At 49.7% G+C, this 16,471-nt stretch overlaps 3 protein-coding genes across 7 annotated transcripts in view; 2 read left to right on the plus strand and 1 right to left on the minus strand.

Annotated features, from left to right (window-relative positions):
- Positions 1 to 83: 83 nt before the first annotated feature.
- Positions 84 to 3,512, minus strand: MRPL20 (mitochondrial ribosomal protein L20). Its single transcript, XM_014885829.2, has 4 exons — positions 3,358 to 3,512; positions 2,093 to 2,203; positions 1,630 to 1,707; positions 84 to 818 (listed from the first exon to the last, which is right to left on the minus strand). The coding sequence occupies exons 1-4, from the start codon at positions 3,442 to 3,444 to the stop codon at positions 642 to 644; spliced, it is 453 nt and encodes a 150-aa protein (XP_014741315.1). The 5' UTR covers positions 3,445 to 3,512; the 3' UTR covers positions 84 to 641.
- A 3,906-nt stretch (positions 3,513 to 7,418) lies between these two features.
- Positions 7,419 to 11,148, plus strand: TMEM278 (transmembrane protein 278). The gene is made up of 2 exons (XM_014885794.2): positions 7,419 to 8,281; positions 10,573 to 11,148. The coding sequence occupies exons 1-2, from the start codon at positions 8,012 to 8,014 to the stop codon at positions 10,837 to 10,839; spliced, it is 537 nt and encodes a 178-aa protein (XP_014741280.2). The 5' UTR covers positions 7,419 to 8,011; the 3' UTR covers positions 10,840 to 11,148.
- Positions 11,149 to 11,286: 138 nt separating this feature from the next.
- The window catches only part of VWA1 (von Willebrand factor A domain containing 1), a 31,949-nt gene continuing 26,764 nt past the window's right edge, over positions 11,287 to 16,471 (plus strand). The window contains exons 1-3 of one of the 5 annotated variants that reach the window (XM_088178944.1): positions 14,057 to 14,315; positions 15,108 to 15,204; positions 15,987 to 16,126. The gene's annotated coding sequence lies outside the window, so the exon portion shown is untranslated. Of the gene's footprint in view, positions 12,487 to 14,056; positions 15,205 to 15,986; positions 16,127 to 16,471 lie in introns of those variants that run through there. The other 4 variants (XM_088178945.1, XM_088178946.1, XM_088178948.1 and 1 more) reach the window with 4 other exon arrangements.

Raw genomic sequence — 16,471 nt, forward strand, 5'->3', positions numbered from 1 at the left:
TGACATCTCCCTCACACTCCGGGCTGGTTTTTTGCTCTGCGGGGTCAGAATTAATCACAAAAATTGTTTCTCCCCAGCAACTACCAAAAAAATGCCTTTATTAAGTTCTTATGTGCGTCCTTAATACAGGGACTGTGTGACGGTCGACATCCTGCCTTCCCTCCATCCCCTGGCTGTATTTTCTCAATGAAGTGCCAAAATTAACACAAATTGTTTCCCCGTTGCAGTTATCAATAAAAAAAAGTCTTTATTAAGTCCTTAAAAGTACAAACTATGTATCCTTAACAGTCGGGGTCCACGTGTGAGGGCCAACATCTCCTCCCCATCCCAGCTGTGTTTTCCCTGTTCAGCGCCAGAATTCACCACACAAATTCTTGGTTTTTTTTTTTTCTACTAGCAGTTACCAAAAAAAAAAAAACCTTTATTAAGTCACTGTAGGGCCTGACTGCTAACCTTGAAGTGTGCTTTTAATTTAACAGCTTTCAGTGACAACAACGCAGGGAATCAATCAAGGAGAAGCTTCACACCCACACGATCCTTAGAGGATTTGTTCCACATTTTCCATTTCAGCAGCAGCTCCACAGCAGGTTTGTTTCACAATCAAATCTCCTGCTTCTAAAACACATACACAGACTCTGATATCAATAGTGGTGGTGCACAATACGTGAAAATATTCCCTCTGGCTCTTTTCCATCTCCCAGGGCAGCCAGGAACCCTTCCTGTCTCCTCCTCTGGGCTAAAGCTGCCAGGGATTTAAATGTCTTTGGTTCATAAATAGCCAAGTCAGCCAGAACTTTCCTGTTCAGCTCCACCTGGGACTAAAGGCAAAAAAAAATTATTGGTTAGGAATTTTAGGAACAACACTGCAATGCTTAATCTCTCTTTATTAAATATAATGAACACTTTTGACTGTTTATATAAACACTCTTCATTAACTATCATTAAACACTCCTAAGGCTTAAGACCTGAGGTCTTAAGGCAGATTAACTTTTTTTTTACCCTGTGCAATTTGGAGCTGTTAAAGACTGTCAGACATTCCCTAGCCATGGATGTCTCATTAACACACCAGGTAAAAATTATTTACTGACTTTCTTTGAAGTTTTTCTGGTAGAAACCAAGAACTGAAGAAAAAATCTAATTTTGCTCAAGACCACATGTTCCAGGTTAATCCATGGCATCTGCTTCAGCTCGAACAAATCAAAACAGAATCAACAAATTGAAACAAATTCCCAGCATGTTTTAAAAACAGGTGACAACGGCACCAAGTCTCTGCACTCTCCACGCTCACCAAATCACAATTATAGTGAAAATAATAAGGATTTCTTAGGTTTGGGGGCTTTTTGCTAATCCAAGCTTTGTGTTTTTAAATTTTTCGAAGTAAAAGGAAAAGCAGCTGTCACTGAATGCCCACAAAAAAAGCATTTTAAAAGTCTCATTCCCAAGTTTTGGGGACAGAGCATGAAGTAGAGCCACAATTTTCACCAGGATGAAAGGGAATAATCCATATAGAAAAGAGAAACAAGGTTAGGGCAGAACTGAGTTCCTGAAGCGGAGGAAACTGCTTTCACAAGCAGAAGGCCTTTCATCACTCTAATTAGTAAGTAATTATCCTCCAAACCACATCCTTACCTTGACCAGGTTGCTTATGAAGGCTGGGTACTTCAAACCATGTTCAAGGGAAGCTGCTTCAATCCTTGTGATCCAGAGCTGAAAGTGTAAAAATCAATATATTGCATGGCAAAATACTTGAAAAAAAGCAAACCCTTCGCCACGCTGGTCTACTCACACTTGCTAAAAACAATATTTTCATAGGATCATGGAATATCCTGAGCTGGAAGGGACCTACAGGAACATGACCTAGGAAAATGCTGCCTTAAACTCCTACTTTTCACACACTTTCCAAAACACTTTTCAACCTACTTTTTCCTATTTTTCACCCACTTTTCACCCACTTTTTCCTATTTTTCACCCACTTTTCACCCACTTTTTCCTACTTTTCATCCACTTTTCCACCCCCCAGTAAGGAAAAGCAGCTGTTTCACTTCTGCCTTGCTCCCATCTAGATTTTTCCACCCAACATTTTGCTCTTTACCGCTCTGAGGAATCTCTTCTTCTCCCTCCTGGCCTTGGTGGATCTCACAAAAGCCCTGCGGACGCTCTTCACTGCCAGCTTGTAGCAGCGGTTCTTCCTGCCACGAAAATGCTGGAAAAAAACCCACCCAGGATGGTCTTATTCAATTCGATTTAAAGATAAAATAATAATAAAGCTCATTTGCATTCGTAGCTCTGCATAACAAGGATCACTGACTCTTCACAAGCAGCCCTTAAGCCTTCAGCTGGCACATAATGAAAATATTCTTTCCTTGGTTTTTATTGTGGAAAACCTGAAGGTGGGGAGGTGGAGAAGGGTGGAAAAATCTCACAAAACCAGGCCTCACTTTGGGTTGTGGTTCTGTGGTTCAGGCAATCACAAAATCATGGCCAGTGCTGAATTCACATATTTATTCTCATTCCTGAGCTCCCCTCAGTTGTGTCAGTATGAACACAGGAATGGGGCAGGAGCCTCCGATTTGTCAAAGAGTTGCCCAAACAGAAAAAAAAATATTAAATTGGTTTTCTGACATCCACCTAACACAACACAGGAAAAAGCAACCAGTTCTGCACCAGAAATAACTGCAACTGTGGGCAGCTTTGGTGCTACAAAACCAAAATATTTTCACGTCTTTCAACTTTTTCTATCTCAATATTACAGCAAGATGTACTACCTAGGATGCCCTTGAGAAATGTTCTTCCCTATCCTCAGCACAGGAGCTTGAACTTCAGTAGAAATCCCATTTCAAAATGCACTTGAGTACAAGGTCAATTTTATTCCCCAACTTCTCTGCTCAGTAAAACAAAGAAAAAACACTCAAGAAGGAAACACAACCAGCACAGCCTCCAGCCCGCTGCATCTCATTAAATACAAATCAATTTATAGCACGAGTCAACCACAGAACCGCAGAATTCTGGGTGGAAAAGGGACCTCCAAGACCACCCAGTGCCGTGGGCAAGGACACCTCTCACTGTCCCAGGCTGCTCCAAGCCCTGGGATCCAGGAGCATCCAGAAGGATCCAGGAGCATCCAGGACCATCCAGAAGGATCCAGGAGGATCCAGGACCATCCAGGAGGATCCAGGAGCATCCAGGAGCATCCAGGAGGATCCAGAAGGATCCAGGAGCATCCCCGGCTTTGGGATCCCGCACGGGGCACAAGGCACGGCAGTGCTGGGGCTGCGGGCAGGGGGATGCGGGCACAGGGCCGGGCTGGGGTGACCCAGAGGTGACCCAGAGGTGACCCAGGGGTGACCCAGCACTCACCCGAGCGTACTTGAGCACCTCCTGCACCCTCCAGAACCGGTCCGAGAGGCGGCTCCGCACCCAGCGCGCCGCGCTCAGCACCACCATGGCTGCGGCCCGGCGCCTTCCGGGGCGGACCCGAGCTCTGCTCTGCCTCCTCCGGTCCTGCCCCGGAGCTTCCCTCTGCTTCCTGCCGTCCTATCCCCGAGCCTTCCCTCTGCTTCCTGCCGTCCTATTCCCGAGCTTCCCTCTGCTTCCTCTGGTCCTGTTCCCGAGCTTCCCTCTGCTTCCTCTGGTCCTATTCCCGAGCCTTCCCTCTGCTTCCTGCGGTCCTGCCCCCTGAGCTTCCCGCTGCTTCCTCTGGTCCTTCCCTCTCTGTTTCCTCTGGTCCTGCCCCCGAGCTTCCCGCAGCTTCCTGCGGACCTTTCTCCGCTGCTTCCTCCGATCCTTCCTCTGATCCTGCCCTCTACCTTCCCGGTCCTTCCTTTTGCCCTTCCTCTGGTCCTTCCTCCAGCCTTTCCCCCGGGTTCTTCCTCCGGTCCCTTGCCCAGGTCTTCCTCTGATTCTTCCCCAGAGCCTTCCGGGTGCTTCCTGCGGACCTTTCCCCGCTGCTTCCTCCATTCTTGCCCCTGAGCTTCCCGGTGTTTCCTTCGGACCTTCCCCCGCTGCTTCCTCTGATTCTGCCCCTGAGCTTCCCGGTCCTTCTGCCGGTGCTTCCTCCGGTCCTGCCCCCGAGCATTCCCGGTGCTTCCTCGGATCCTTCCCCCGGTTCTTCCTCTGATCCTTCTCCCAAGCCTTCCTGGCCCTTCCTTTACTCCTTCCTCCAGCCTTTTCCCCGGTTCTTCACCCAGTTCTTCCCCTGGTTCTTCCTCTGATCTTGCCCCGAAGCCTTCCCGGTCCTTCCCCCGGTCCTTCCCCCGGTCCTTCCCCCGGTCCTTCCCCCGGTCCTTCCCCCGGTTCTTCCTGGTCGTTCTTCCAGCCCTTCCTCAGTTCTTCCCCCTTCTCCCCATCCTCCCCTTGCCCTTCCTCCACTCCTTCCCCTGTCCCCAGCCCTTTTCCCGGTCCTTCCCCGGTCCTTTTCCCTTTGCCCAGCCTTTCTGCCTCCCCTGGCTCCTCTCCTGCAGTACAGTGATTTTTCTCCATGCTGGGAATCCTCTGCCCCAGCCTGAGGACAGCCGTGGAATCATGGAATATCCTGATTTGGAAAGGACCCACAGGAATCATCCAGTCCAGCCCCCAGCCCTGCACAGACACCCCAAAATCCCACCCTGTGCATCCCTGGGAGTGTTGTCCAAACCCTCGTGGAGCTCTTGGGGCTGTGCCCATTCCCTGGTCAGTGCCTCAACACCCTCTGGGGGATGAACCTTTCCCAAAATCCAACCTAAACCTGCCCTGGCACAGCTCCAGCCGTTCCCTCAGGTCTCTGGTCACCAGAAACTTTCACCTTCTGGGTGAAGAACCTTTACCTGATCCCAACCCTCTCAAGTGACCATGACATCCTCATCACCTGCATGAGGTGTGACCCAAACCAGCCCAAACCCACAGCTCAGCTGGGAGCAGCCACACACGCTGTGCTGGGGTTGTAGCACGGAGCTGCAGCCAAAATTCCTTGTGAAAAGGAATTTTTAAAAAAGGAATTTCTTGTAAAAAGGAGCTGGACTGCTTGGAGTGTGCATTCCCATAGCTCAGTGAGGGATTTGGAGCAAACTTTGGGCTCTGTATCCCCAGCAGTGCTCCAACCAGCCACGTGAGAAGATTTGGTGTTGTTTTCAGTGCCTGGAAGGATTCCATAGTGGATAACAAGTCTTACAGCGTCCTGTAAAGGTTAGGGTTAGAGAATGGCTGGTGTAAATTGAAAATTTATGAACTGCAGCAAACCACAAGATGGTGCTGCCAGAAAATGATTCTTTGGGAGCAGCAGTCCTTGGCTTCAGAGAACTGATGGATTTTTCTGATGCTCTTTAATCATCACCAGTTCCAGCATCTCAAAGCAAAGACTCCTGTTATAAACTGCTCCATCATCAAGATTTCTCCAGTTCTGGGAAAGTCCTTGTTAAGAATGTGGAAATTTCACAGAATTAGAGAAGAATCTTTCATCCTATCGCTGAGGTTTGTCTGACACAAAGTTCACTTGGTTATTACAAGAATCAGTAAGAATGTGGAGGAAATAAATGTACAGAGCCAAATTTTGACACCTCCCTGAAAAGGTTAAAATACATTTTCGTTACAGCAAGAGAACTTTGGAAAGTTTCACTGGATTTAGCAAAACTTCTTAGAATTTATGGCACTTTTATGAATGCTTAAATTGTGTTTCACCACACCCCTGTGCCATCACCAGCAGATGGTAAAAGCAGCTGTAGGATTTTTACTTGCCCAGCACTGAGTCCATCTTTCCATGGTTTAATCCTAAAATTGATTCCTCTTCCTATAGTTTTGGGTTGGGTTCTTTCTATTTGTGTGACTCAAAGGCAAAAACCAAGCTTGAAAAACATTATGTCTTTAAAACTAAGCAGAATTTAGACAGGCAGAGTAAACACTGAGACTCTCAGAGCTCCCTGCCACTTGTCACATTTATGGTTTCCTGCACGGCCTCAGACTTTATTATTAACACTGTCTCTGGCCTGTGCAGCACTGAAAACAGGATGGATCCAGCACTTATTTCCCTCGGGATGTCTGGACAGATTTGAGAAGAGATTTCACATTTTGCAGCTTGAGTGGAGGCTGCTGCCCTGCAAACTCCCCTGGGAGCCATCCAGCCCCAGAGTGCAGGGAAGGAACGTGATGGAAATGGACTTGTCACACTCTGCTGTCTGCTTTGGAGCTTGTTTCTCTCTGTATTTTTTGTATTTTTTAATATCTCTCTCTTATTACTGCCACTGTATCTTGGAGGCTACACAGGCATGGAGATGTCACTGAAATTCTTAAATAAAATTGATCTTATGAGGTAGATGAAATAATTGATAGCTGCTGTGCTTCCTCTTTGAGAGTATCACCGTGTTCTGCAAACAATAACAGATGACTGCAGGGGACAGATGATTTCTGAGCGATTATTATCAATTTCTCTAAGGTTTTTTGGTTTTGTTTTTTAATCTAGAGAGAGATTTTAGAAAATGAATCAGAGGCAGAATAATTAAAGTTGAAGAGGGACTGTCTTGACCTGGGGATGGACGATTGGAGCGTGGCTCTCGAGTGCTGTGTGTTAAATCCCATCCATGAGGACACAGATGTGAAGGATTGGCCAGCACAGAGAGCAGCTCTGAGGCTGCTCTGTAAACAGAGCCTTGCAAAGCTGAGCTGCCTCACAAGGGATGACACTGCTGGGTCTGAGTGGCTGTGACTGCAGCTGAGAGCAGTGACAGCACCACACACTGCTCCCATCCCTGCTGCACGGCGAGGGTGACACTCCTCACACTGGGAAACTGCTCCTGCCCTTGATCTGCACTGCTCGCCTCGTCTGGATGAGACTTGGGCAGGAAAATCTGCTTGGGTACAGGGTGAAGAGCATGGGAAGGTGATTTGAGACAAGGAATTGCCTGTGGGTGCCAAAGCCTGACGTCCTGAACACTTCAAACCTGACATCCTGAACACCTCGAGTCTGACATCCTGAACATCCCAGCCTGAATCCTGAACACCTCGAGTCTGACATCCTGAACACTCCAAGCCTGACATCCTGAACACCCCAGCCTGACACCCTGAACATCCCAGCCTGACACCCTGAACATCCCAGCCTGAATCCTGAACATCCCAGCCTGAATCCTGAACACTTCAAACCTGACATCCTGAATACCTCGAGTCTGACATCCTGAACATCCCAGCCTGAATCCTGAACACCCCAGCCTGACACCCTGAACATCCCAAGCCTGACATCCTGAACACCTCGAGTCTGACATCCTGAACACTCCAAGCCTGACATCCTGAACACCTCGAGTCTGATATCCTGAACATCCCAGCCTGACATCCTGAACATCCATCCTGAATCCTGAACACCTCGAGTCTGACATCCTGAACACCCCAGCCTGACACCCTGAACATCCCAGCCTGACACCCTGAACATCCCAGCCTGAATCCTGAACACTTCAAACCTGACATCCTGAACACCTCGAGTCTGACATCCTGAACATCCCAGCCTGACATCCTGAACACCCCAAGCCTGACATCCTGAACACTCCAAGCCTGACATCCTGAACACCCCAGCCTGACACCCTGAACATCCAGCCTGACATCCTGAACACTCCAGTCTGACATCCTGAACACCCAGCTGAGCCCCAAGGTGGAGGGGGATCCTAAAGCCCCCTGAGCAGCCCGTCACAGCTACCACAGCAACCCTTTGGGACCTCTTGGGATCGTAATCCTGGGAAAAAAACAACAGCAAATTCAGTAGGATTCTGGATTCTTCACCAAAATAAAAGCTGCTGCCAAACTTCCAGCAGATCTTTGGGACTGAGGCCTCTGGAAAAGCATCTGAGGTCAGCAAACTGTGCTGAGCAGGTCCTGGGGGAGCAGGGGGCTCAAAGAGACTTTTCCTTGCTTGCTCCACCATGATCTCTGGTTAAGGGCTCCTGGCCACGTGTGGAAGAGCAGAAGAAACCTTTGCAAATTCCTTCCCAGCTCTGTCAGACCAAAAGCAAGGAAATCCTTTTGGATAAAAGTGTGGCTTGGTGCATCTTCCTGAAGGATGTCTGGCCAGGACCCTGAGGAGTTTGGAGCAGAAATCCTGTCAGAAAAGTCTCGGATGATCCCTGGGCTCCCCCCTTATGACATGGATGAGCAGCTCCTCCCCAGGGAGCCCCGCAGCCCCTGGTGCTGCCTGGCATGGACCCTGGTGATAGGAACCATGAACTGCCTGCTGTTCCTGCTCAATTTGCTCCTGATGTTGGTTATTTTCACCGTTGTGCTGCTTCCTACCATCGTGGTGGTTTACTTTGGCTTCCAGTGCCACTCCCAGGTAAGTGCCACTCCTCGAGGGCAGGGCCACACCTGAGGGTTCCTTTGAGCCCCAGGTGACTCTAAAGGCCAGGCAAGACTCCTCAAGTTTTGGCTTTGTTTCCTTAAGGAAACAAATTTTTCCCTGTGTGAATAGTCTGGACAAGAACAGGTATTGTGAGAAGTTGGGCAATAAAGTTGTGTCTCCGTGCAAGTGCCAAGCAGAGGTGCCAGGTGAGGTGAACACACTCCCTGCCCTGATGGAGTTGCTGTTTGCATTTTCTTTTCACAATTTTTCCCTCTTCCCTGGGATTTGTGTCACTGAGAGCTGCCAACCTGAGCTCCAGAGCTCACAGTCCTGCCTGGGCTCGGGTAGGGTTTGCTGCTTTCTGTTTAAGTAAGTTTAAGCTCCATTAGGATCTGCCTAATGATAGGATTAGTAAAATCTGACAGAATAAATAATCCCCTTCTCGTGCCAACCAAACACTCCTGTTCCCAAACATTCTGTGCATTCCTCACACCAAAAATGAGCCTCCTTGGTCCACCCAGGCTCTCTTTGCTGCCCTCTGCACTGCATTATTTCCTTATTTACAAATCTCCTCTTGCTATATCCCTTTAAGCATTTTTTGGGATCACTTGACCAAGCGTGGATGTGAAAAAGCAGTTTTCTGTTTTCCTTGCAGGCATGGGCTGTTAGACCAGCTCAATGTGCCTGTTTCATAACCCATAAACAGGGACTTCAAATTGCACAGAAAATGGGGAAAAAAAAAACCAAACCTGCCAGAACTGCCCCTTCCAGCTTCCCTCACCTTGGAAAACCTCAAGTTCTCCTTTGCATGCTCACTCAAAGGCTTTGAGGAGATGCAAAATGTTTTTGAGTGCAGCCAAGTGGACCAGAAATGAAAGCCCCTGTGTTGCTGGAAGCTCTCTGAGGAGTCTTTTAAACACAATCCTTTCCCTGAATGCAATCACAGCAGAGGATTGTGGCTCCACCAGAGCAGTCCCTGTCTTTGGGCCATGGTTTTTTCAGTGCCTCCCCAGCAGCCAGAGGCTGATTTCTGCACTGCAGCTCCATTAGGTGGATTTATTGTTGGTTTTTAGCATGATGGGTTGTGTTCCTTTCACTGCTGAAAGGAAAAAGAATGAAATCTGGGGACGTGGGGGCTGCCTGCAGCATTTGTTAGTGCACAACAACCTCAGTGCTCAGCTCAGCTCTGCTGCTGCCAGCATGAAAGGAGAGCTTTAAACACCACTCAGCCAGGCCCAGAGAGCTTTTCTTTGCAAATGGACTCTCCTGGCAGGTTTTTCAGGCAGAAATGAGTGTACACAGAGAGCAGAACACAAAAAGGGTCTGGAGAGCCACAGAATGACCAACCTCTGTCTGCAGAAGCTAACAGATTTCTGGTTTTTTGTTTGTTTTGGTTTTTTTTGGTTTGGTTTGGTTTTTTGTTTTTTTTTTGTTATTCCCAGTATTGTGCCACCCACACTGATGTGGCAGCAGGAGGATTTTTGATTTGGTTGGTGCCTATCAAATGCTATGGGATGATTTAATAAAGATGAGTGTTTCCTGCTCCAGGATCAGCGAGCAGTGCTCTTGTCTCACAGGGCTGCTGGGATAATTAAAAGTTTGATTAAGATGTGAGACCAGTCACAGAGTGTACCTGAAGATTGCTCAGCTCTGAGAGAGGGAAGAGATGACTTTTTCCATGAAAACATTGGAAACTCAAGGGTATTTTGGCTGCTGTCACCACCAGGCCACATGGCAGGGGTGGCCCTGGCAGTGTGGGAATTTTGGAGCTCTCTTTCCTAATTTTACAATCCTGATTGTCAGGAAAATTAATCCACAAACACCAGAGGTTTGTGTCCAAAAAGGAGACAGAGGAGTCCTGGAACTTTATTGGAATAAAGGGAGAGGCCATGGGACATTCCCTGGAGTCTCTCCAATTTTTGGAGGACTCCCCTCCCTTTTATCCCAATTTCCCTCTCTCTTTCCCCATTGCTGAGGGGCTGCAGAGGCACAGACTGCCCAGACCTGATCCCTGAGATTCCCCTCTAATGCACAACCCTCCCTTTGAATTTTTAATTCTTACAGAATTCATGGTTTTTCCCCGTTGCTTCTTTCACCTTTCAATATCCACTTTCATTTATCAACAACCCTGCACTTTGTTTGTAAGGCCAAATACCTTTTCCCATTCAATCACTGGAATCCTTCCCGTTGTTTCTTTTATCTCTCGGTGCTGATCCACCTTTATCTATCTTGTTTGCAGAGACAAAACCCAACATTTCCTCTCACGATTCTCACCCTCCCCACAGGTGCTGCACTCCTCTGCCCGCTACTGCAAGAGCATCTTGGACGACAACAGCTCCTCTGCCCTCATCATCCTGGGCTTTGTCATCATGTCCCCGCTGCTCGTGGTGGCCATGGCCATTTATTGCAGCCTGGCCCGGCGCCTGCAGCTCCTCGTGTGCTTCCAGCCCTTCAGCCTGGCTCTCTACAAGGGGGGACACTGCTGTCACCCCAGGGATGGGGGTCTGTGCTGTGCCAGGGGCTGCAACACCCAGCTCAAAGCCTGGGTGTGAGCCTGCAGCAGCAGCAGGGTGCCCTCCCTGTGCCCCATCCTCATCCTCAGCCTTCCCTGTTCAGCTGTCACTGCTCAGCCCTTCCACCCTCTGATTAATCCCTAAAAAAAAAAAAAAAAAATTAAAAAAAATAATCTGCAGCAGAGTGAAAACACAGGTAAGGGCAGCTCCATCCTCCCAAATCCTCTCTGGTGGTGTTTGTTGGTGTTGTTCCTGTCTGTGTGCTGCTCCTTGCTGGCTGCTGTCCCCTTTTGTCCCCAGTAAAACCATTCCCAGTTTTCTGTAGAAATAAAGTTTGTGCCCAATCTCCCCCTGGAGGAGTTTGTTCTGTCTCAAAGGCCTGGCTGCAGCACAGCCACCTCTTGTTCCCCATTTGGTAGCACTGGAAGGTAAAATGGAATTTTTGTTTTCTTTCCTGAGCATTGATTTTTCCTGCTATTTGCCTTGATACCACCCAGAGGAATAACCAGGGGTGGCTACAGGAGAAAGTGAACTGGAGGGGAAAGAAAAAAAAAAAAAAAAAAAAATGGGAGGAAAACGAGTTGACATTTTCTGTCAAGACTGAAGAAAAACAAGAAAGTTCTGTTCCAGGCAGGGGAGATGGTGCTACAGGATAACAAGGTTTTGCCTGAGGGCAGTGTCTGCTCACTGGGTACAGATATTTGATAGGAGCTGCTGTTCTTTTTGCTCACCTGTTGTTTAATCCAACTGCTTTTACAAGGAAAGCATTCTTCAGCCTGGCAGGGCTGCAAGTATTGAAATGAGCCGTCCCTGCTGCTGTCTCTGCAAAGAAACCCAGAGTTATTTGCTACAGCTTTCCCCAATAAAGCAGAATTGTGTTTAATTTGGTATTTTAATAACCAAGGGGAAATGAATTTACCTGAATTGGCAGCAGCAGAGCACACAGCTCAGGCTGCACCTCAGGGTGTCCTGAGCACAGCCAGGCATTCCCAGGAGTGCTGGAGCTCCGAGGTGAAGCTGCCTTGATCCTAAATTTCCTGTAGGGAGCACAGAGCCACATCCTGAGCCTTGGGTCAGGTCCTGAGGCAGCTGTGCCAGCCAGGGACTGTGCCCACAGATGGGGGGGACCCCTGGCTCTGCCTCCTCTTTGTTCCCACAGGCAGGGAGGACAGAAAGAAATTTATTTTAGCCGGATTTTTTTTTTTTTTAAAGTTCAGCTATGTGTGGATTTATTTCCCCTCCATGCTCAGAGCCACGGCACCGACCTGGTTCTGAGGCACCTCAGAAGACACTAAAGCACATTTCCTTCGGCCAGGTGCACGTTTATTATTTGTGTCACTGGCTGGTCCAGGTGAAGGCACAGGGAGATGTCTCAGTGGTCATCAGATGCCTTCAGTGGTTGGAACACTCAGCTGGGGGTGGTGCAAACACAAACCATCTGTCCAGCTGAGCTGAGATCAGGAAGATCATCTTCTAGAGCCAAGGACAACAGAGAATTTATTGGAAGGATGCAACATTCCTGCTCTGAGGGAGGCCAGGGGAAAGGAGGCTGGAACCTGCTGCACATACCATGAGAGGATGTGCTGCTCCCCATCTCATCCCCAGCACTCTAATGCTCCAAGTGCTTCCTTTTCTGTGGATAACTCTCCAGCTAATTTGGCAGGATCTGCACGGCAATATAACACGGTAATAAACCCCCAGTGGCTGTTCTGTTCACTGCCTTCTTCTCTCCATTGCTTCACTGAAACTCGAATTTTTCAGGGAAGCTTCCCCTGCCCTCCCTCCCCTCCCTGCTCTCTCTCTGGTCACTGGTGATTGTTTCCAGCTCTGCTGGAGAAATTTCTTAGAAAGGATGGGAATGATTAAAGAAAGAATAATCTGGGAGTGCCTGCAAGGGCCCCTTCTCTCAGCTTCTCTCCCACTCCAAGTGGCTGCAGGAGGGGTCACAAGCTGGGAGTGCCCCCCTGGCACTTGGCTGTCACCCCAAATTCCCTGCCTTGTTTGCAAGCTCCTGATGGAGCTGGTTCCGTGCCCAGCTGCTCCTGCTGTGCCCAAACCCCGAGATGGGGCAGTGGGGACACCTGAGGTGTCCATCCTGCAGGATCCCTCCCATCCACACCCCTGGGCATCGATTCTGGCATGGATCCCGCTGCCTAAGCAGGGCCACCGCTGCCTATCAGCATTTCTCCCTGGATTTTTGGCCAGGCTGATCCCATTTGGCTGCTGAAGGCTGAAAAATGCCAAGTGGGAGGGAGCGTGTGCTGGTGATTCCACGGTGGAAAATGCAGAATTGTTTCCCAAAAGGAAACTCCGGGGGATCGGCGTGTCCTGGCACAGTGCGGGGATTGTGTGTCACTGCCAGCAGTGTCAGTGTCACCTCCCAAAGCCACCAGCGCTGCTTTCCCTGAGCTGATCCCAGCCACCTCCCACAGCTGGACGGGGACAGAGCTGGGAGTGATCCCTGTGCCTGGGTGTGGCAGTGGGATGGCTGGGGACTGTCACATCCCCTGTGACAGAGCTGTGCCAGGGCGGGCTGGGGACTGTCACCATCTCTGTGTGACAGAGCTGTGCCAGGGCAGGCTGGGATTGTCACCATCCTCGTGTGACAGCAATGCCAGGGGTGTGACAGCAGTGCCAGAGACTGTCACCATCCCTGTGTGACAGCAGTGCCAGGGGACTTCCACCATCTCTGTGTGACAGAGCCGTGCCAGGGACTGCCACCAAACCTTGTGACAGAGCAGTGCCAGGGCAGGCTGGGGACTGTCACCATCTCTGTGTATGGCAGTGCCAGGGACTGTCACCATCCCTGTGTGACAGAGCAGTGCCAGGGCAGGCTGGGACTGCCACCATCCCTGTGACAGCAGTGCCAGGGGTGTGACAGCAGTGCCAGGGCAGGCTGGGACTGCCACCATCCCTGTGACAGCAGTGCCAGGGGTGTGACAGCAGTGCCAGGGCAGGCTGGGACTGTCACCATCCCTGTGACAGCAGTGCCAGGGGTGTGACAGCAGTGCCAGGCTGGGCAGCGCTCCCGGGCTGTGCCAGGGCAGCCCGAGGGAAGGGAAGGTTTGGGAAGGTTTGGGAAGGTTTGGGAAGGTTTGGGAAGGGAAGGGAAGGGGGAGCCGCTTTCCAGGAGAAGAGCTGGGAATTGTCCAGGTCGCTCGAGGCTCCCGTTCCTGCTCCCTGCCAGGACCTGAGCTCATGGAAAGGCTGGGCGGGCACCGCGACAGCCCCGGGGGTGGCACCAGCCCTGTGCGTGCCCCTGGGTGCCAGGAGCATTAAATCCCTGCCAGGATTTAATTGAATTTAATTAAATCCAGCTTTCCAGGGCAGCTCCTCGCCGGCCACAGAGCAGGGACACGAGTGCCTGTGACCCTGCCAGGGAGGGGACAAGGGACACTCCTGGAGCTGGGATCCAGCAATTCCACCTTGCCGGGGACCTGCCTGTAGTGGTTTAGATTTGCTAATTTTAATGTACTTGGTTTATGTCGTGGTACAGGATCAGGAGCAAAATTAGGGTAGGGCTTAAAAATTTAAAGGGTGTCAAGAAAAACTTGATTAACAATATAAAGAAACAATAAATTCAGAATAAAACCTTTAGACTACCCTTCATCTCCTTTCCCACACCTTTTTAACAACAACACACAGAAACATTTTAGTCTGTTACTAACTTAAATAATATTTTTCAGTTTACTTTAGGGAGAGGTATTTATTTTTCTTAGGCTATAGGGACTTTTCCACAAGAAGAAAAAAAAACCCAGTTCTCTCGTGGCTTTACTTTCTACGAAAGGAAATTAAAGGATTTCCCAGAGGCACAGAGAGGTGATGGCCTCTGAAGGGACTCTTTTGCCACTGACATTTGGGGAGGAGGAAGGGGAAAGCAGAATTGTCCTTTCCTTTTCCTGTGGTTCAGCACGTTCTTGTGTGGGGCAGATCTGCCGGCACGAATTCTCACAGTGAATATTCAAATGGGAGCTGGAAAACCACCCCAAGCCCTTTCAGGAGCTGGGGGTTGTTCTGCCATCCCATCTCGGGGGGTGCTTTGGACATCTCTGCACGAAGCAATTTGTTCTTCTGGTGGGTTCAGCGTCACCAAGGCCACCCTGGCAAGGACAGCCGGGTCCTGGCGTGCTCCTGCCCCCTGAGACACGCTGGGAAATCCTGCAGAGGGGAAAAGCAGACAGGATGTGCAGGGCTGGACCTGGCTTCGATGGTTTGTGGGAAATTCGGGATTCTGAGAGATCAGAATCAAAGCCAAAAAGCTCCCAGGCGAGGCAGTGGTGCTGTCTGCTTTGCCTCTCTGCTTTCAGGTGCTGCCAGCTCCACTTGTGCCTCCTCCATTGTTTCCCAAGCACTCGGCACAGAGCTGAGGAAACCAAGCCCTAGACCCTACACGGATGAACAGAGGTAAAATTAGAAACCAGGGGAGCAGACTTCCTGCAGACTTCTTCCAGCCCAGAATATCTGCTTTGTCCCTGGAAAACCCTTCACCAGCTTCCCCTCACCCCTCAGGGCTGTCTCAGCTCCTGCTGAGATGCTGAGGCTGGAGCATATTTGGGAAAGAATTGCCTTTGGGGGTCTATTTTAGCTGTGCTCACATTTGGAGTCCCACTTTGGGTGCAAACAGAGCCCCTCTGTTCACACAGCACTCAGAGCTTGAGAGGATCAAGTGTTTGCTGAATCCCTCTGGGAAACAAAACTCCTCATCCTCACCCCTGTCCTGACACGAGCTCAGCTGCAGGACCTGGCTCTCCCGCCAGGGATTTGGGTTTTACCACATCAGGGGTAAAAAGGGAAGAAATCCAAACCAGAGCTCAGATTTCTCCTTGGAGCAGCTCCCCTCTGTCACACCGAGAGGTCTCAGCCCCTGGAGAGGGAGGCTGGGGTTGGGCTGAGTTTTGGGGACAGATGCTGTGACAAAGAGCACTTTTCTCTCAGGCACCAGCTGCCCTCCACCTGCTGCTGGACACGTTTTGTTTTCCCAGCCTGAGCCAGATGCACCAGGAAAAAACCCCTGTGCTGCTTGGGATCCTCCTTCTAGGCACAGCTGGGCTCCAGATACTCAGAAATCCAGAGGAAAATAAAGCACGGAGAGGAAATCAGTCAGTGCTTCAGAGCACCAGAGAATTTTAGTTCAGAGAATTTTAGTTCAGAGTATTTTAGTTGAGGTTTTTTTTTCCTTTTTACAGGGAAAGGGTTCATTCAGCCTCCTGATTTCCTGCTTGTTCATGATTCCATATCCCACAGGAACAGAGAGAGAGAGCAGAGAGAAGAAATGAAAGCCCTTTTTGCCTGGTTTCAATTACAGATGTCATTCAGCTGAAGAAGGGTGTGAATAACTCTCATTTTTCTGGTTTGTTCTCACCACCCAGGCGTGGCTCTGCCTACCTGGGCTAGACCATTCCTGTCAGCACGTGGAAAATCACTTTTTCCTTGGGATTGCACAGGTCCTGTGGGTGGAACTCAGCCCAGCTCTTTGGTTCCTTTGTTCACCACGGGGATTTTTGGTGCTTGCTTTGATCCTTTAACATCTTGCTCCTCCTTGCCGTGCTTTTAGCCACACCAATGGGGCAGGCAAAGTGTGTGGGGAGATTTTGGGGTTGTCTCATGGAGATAGCAGTGATGGGGGGCAGGGTTTGTTATTCCCTGCGAGCTGGGGAAAGGCAGCTGGGAA

The sequence above is a fragment of the Sturnus vulgaris genome, chromosome 25, assembly GCF_052056855.1.
Source record: "Sturnus vulgaris isolate bStuVul1 chromosome 25, bStuVul1.hap1, whole genome shotgun sequence".
In the NCBI taxonomy this organism is placed as follows: domain Eukaryota; kingdom Metazoa; phylum Chordata; class Aves; order Passeriformes; family Sturnidae; genus Sturnus; species Sturnus vulgaris.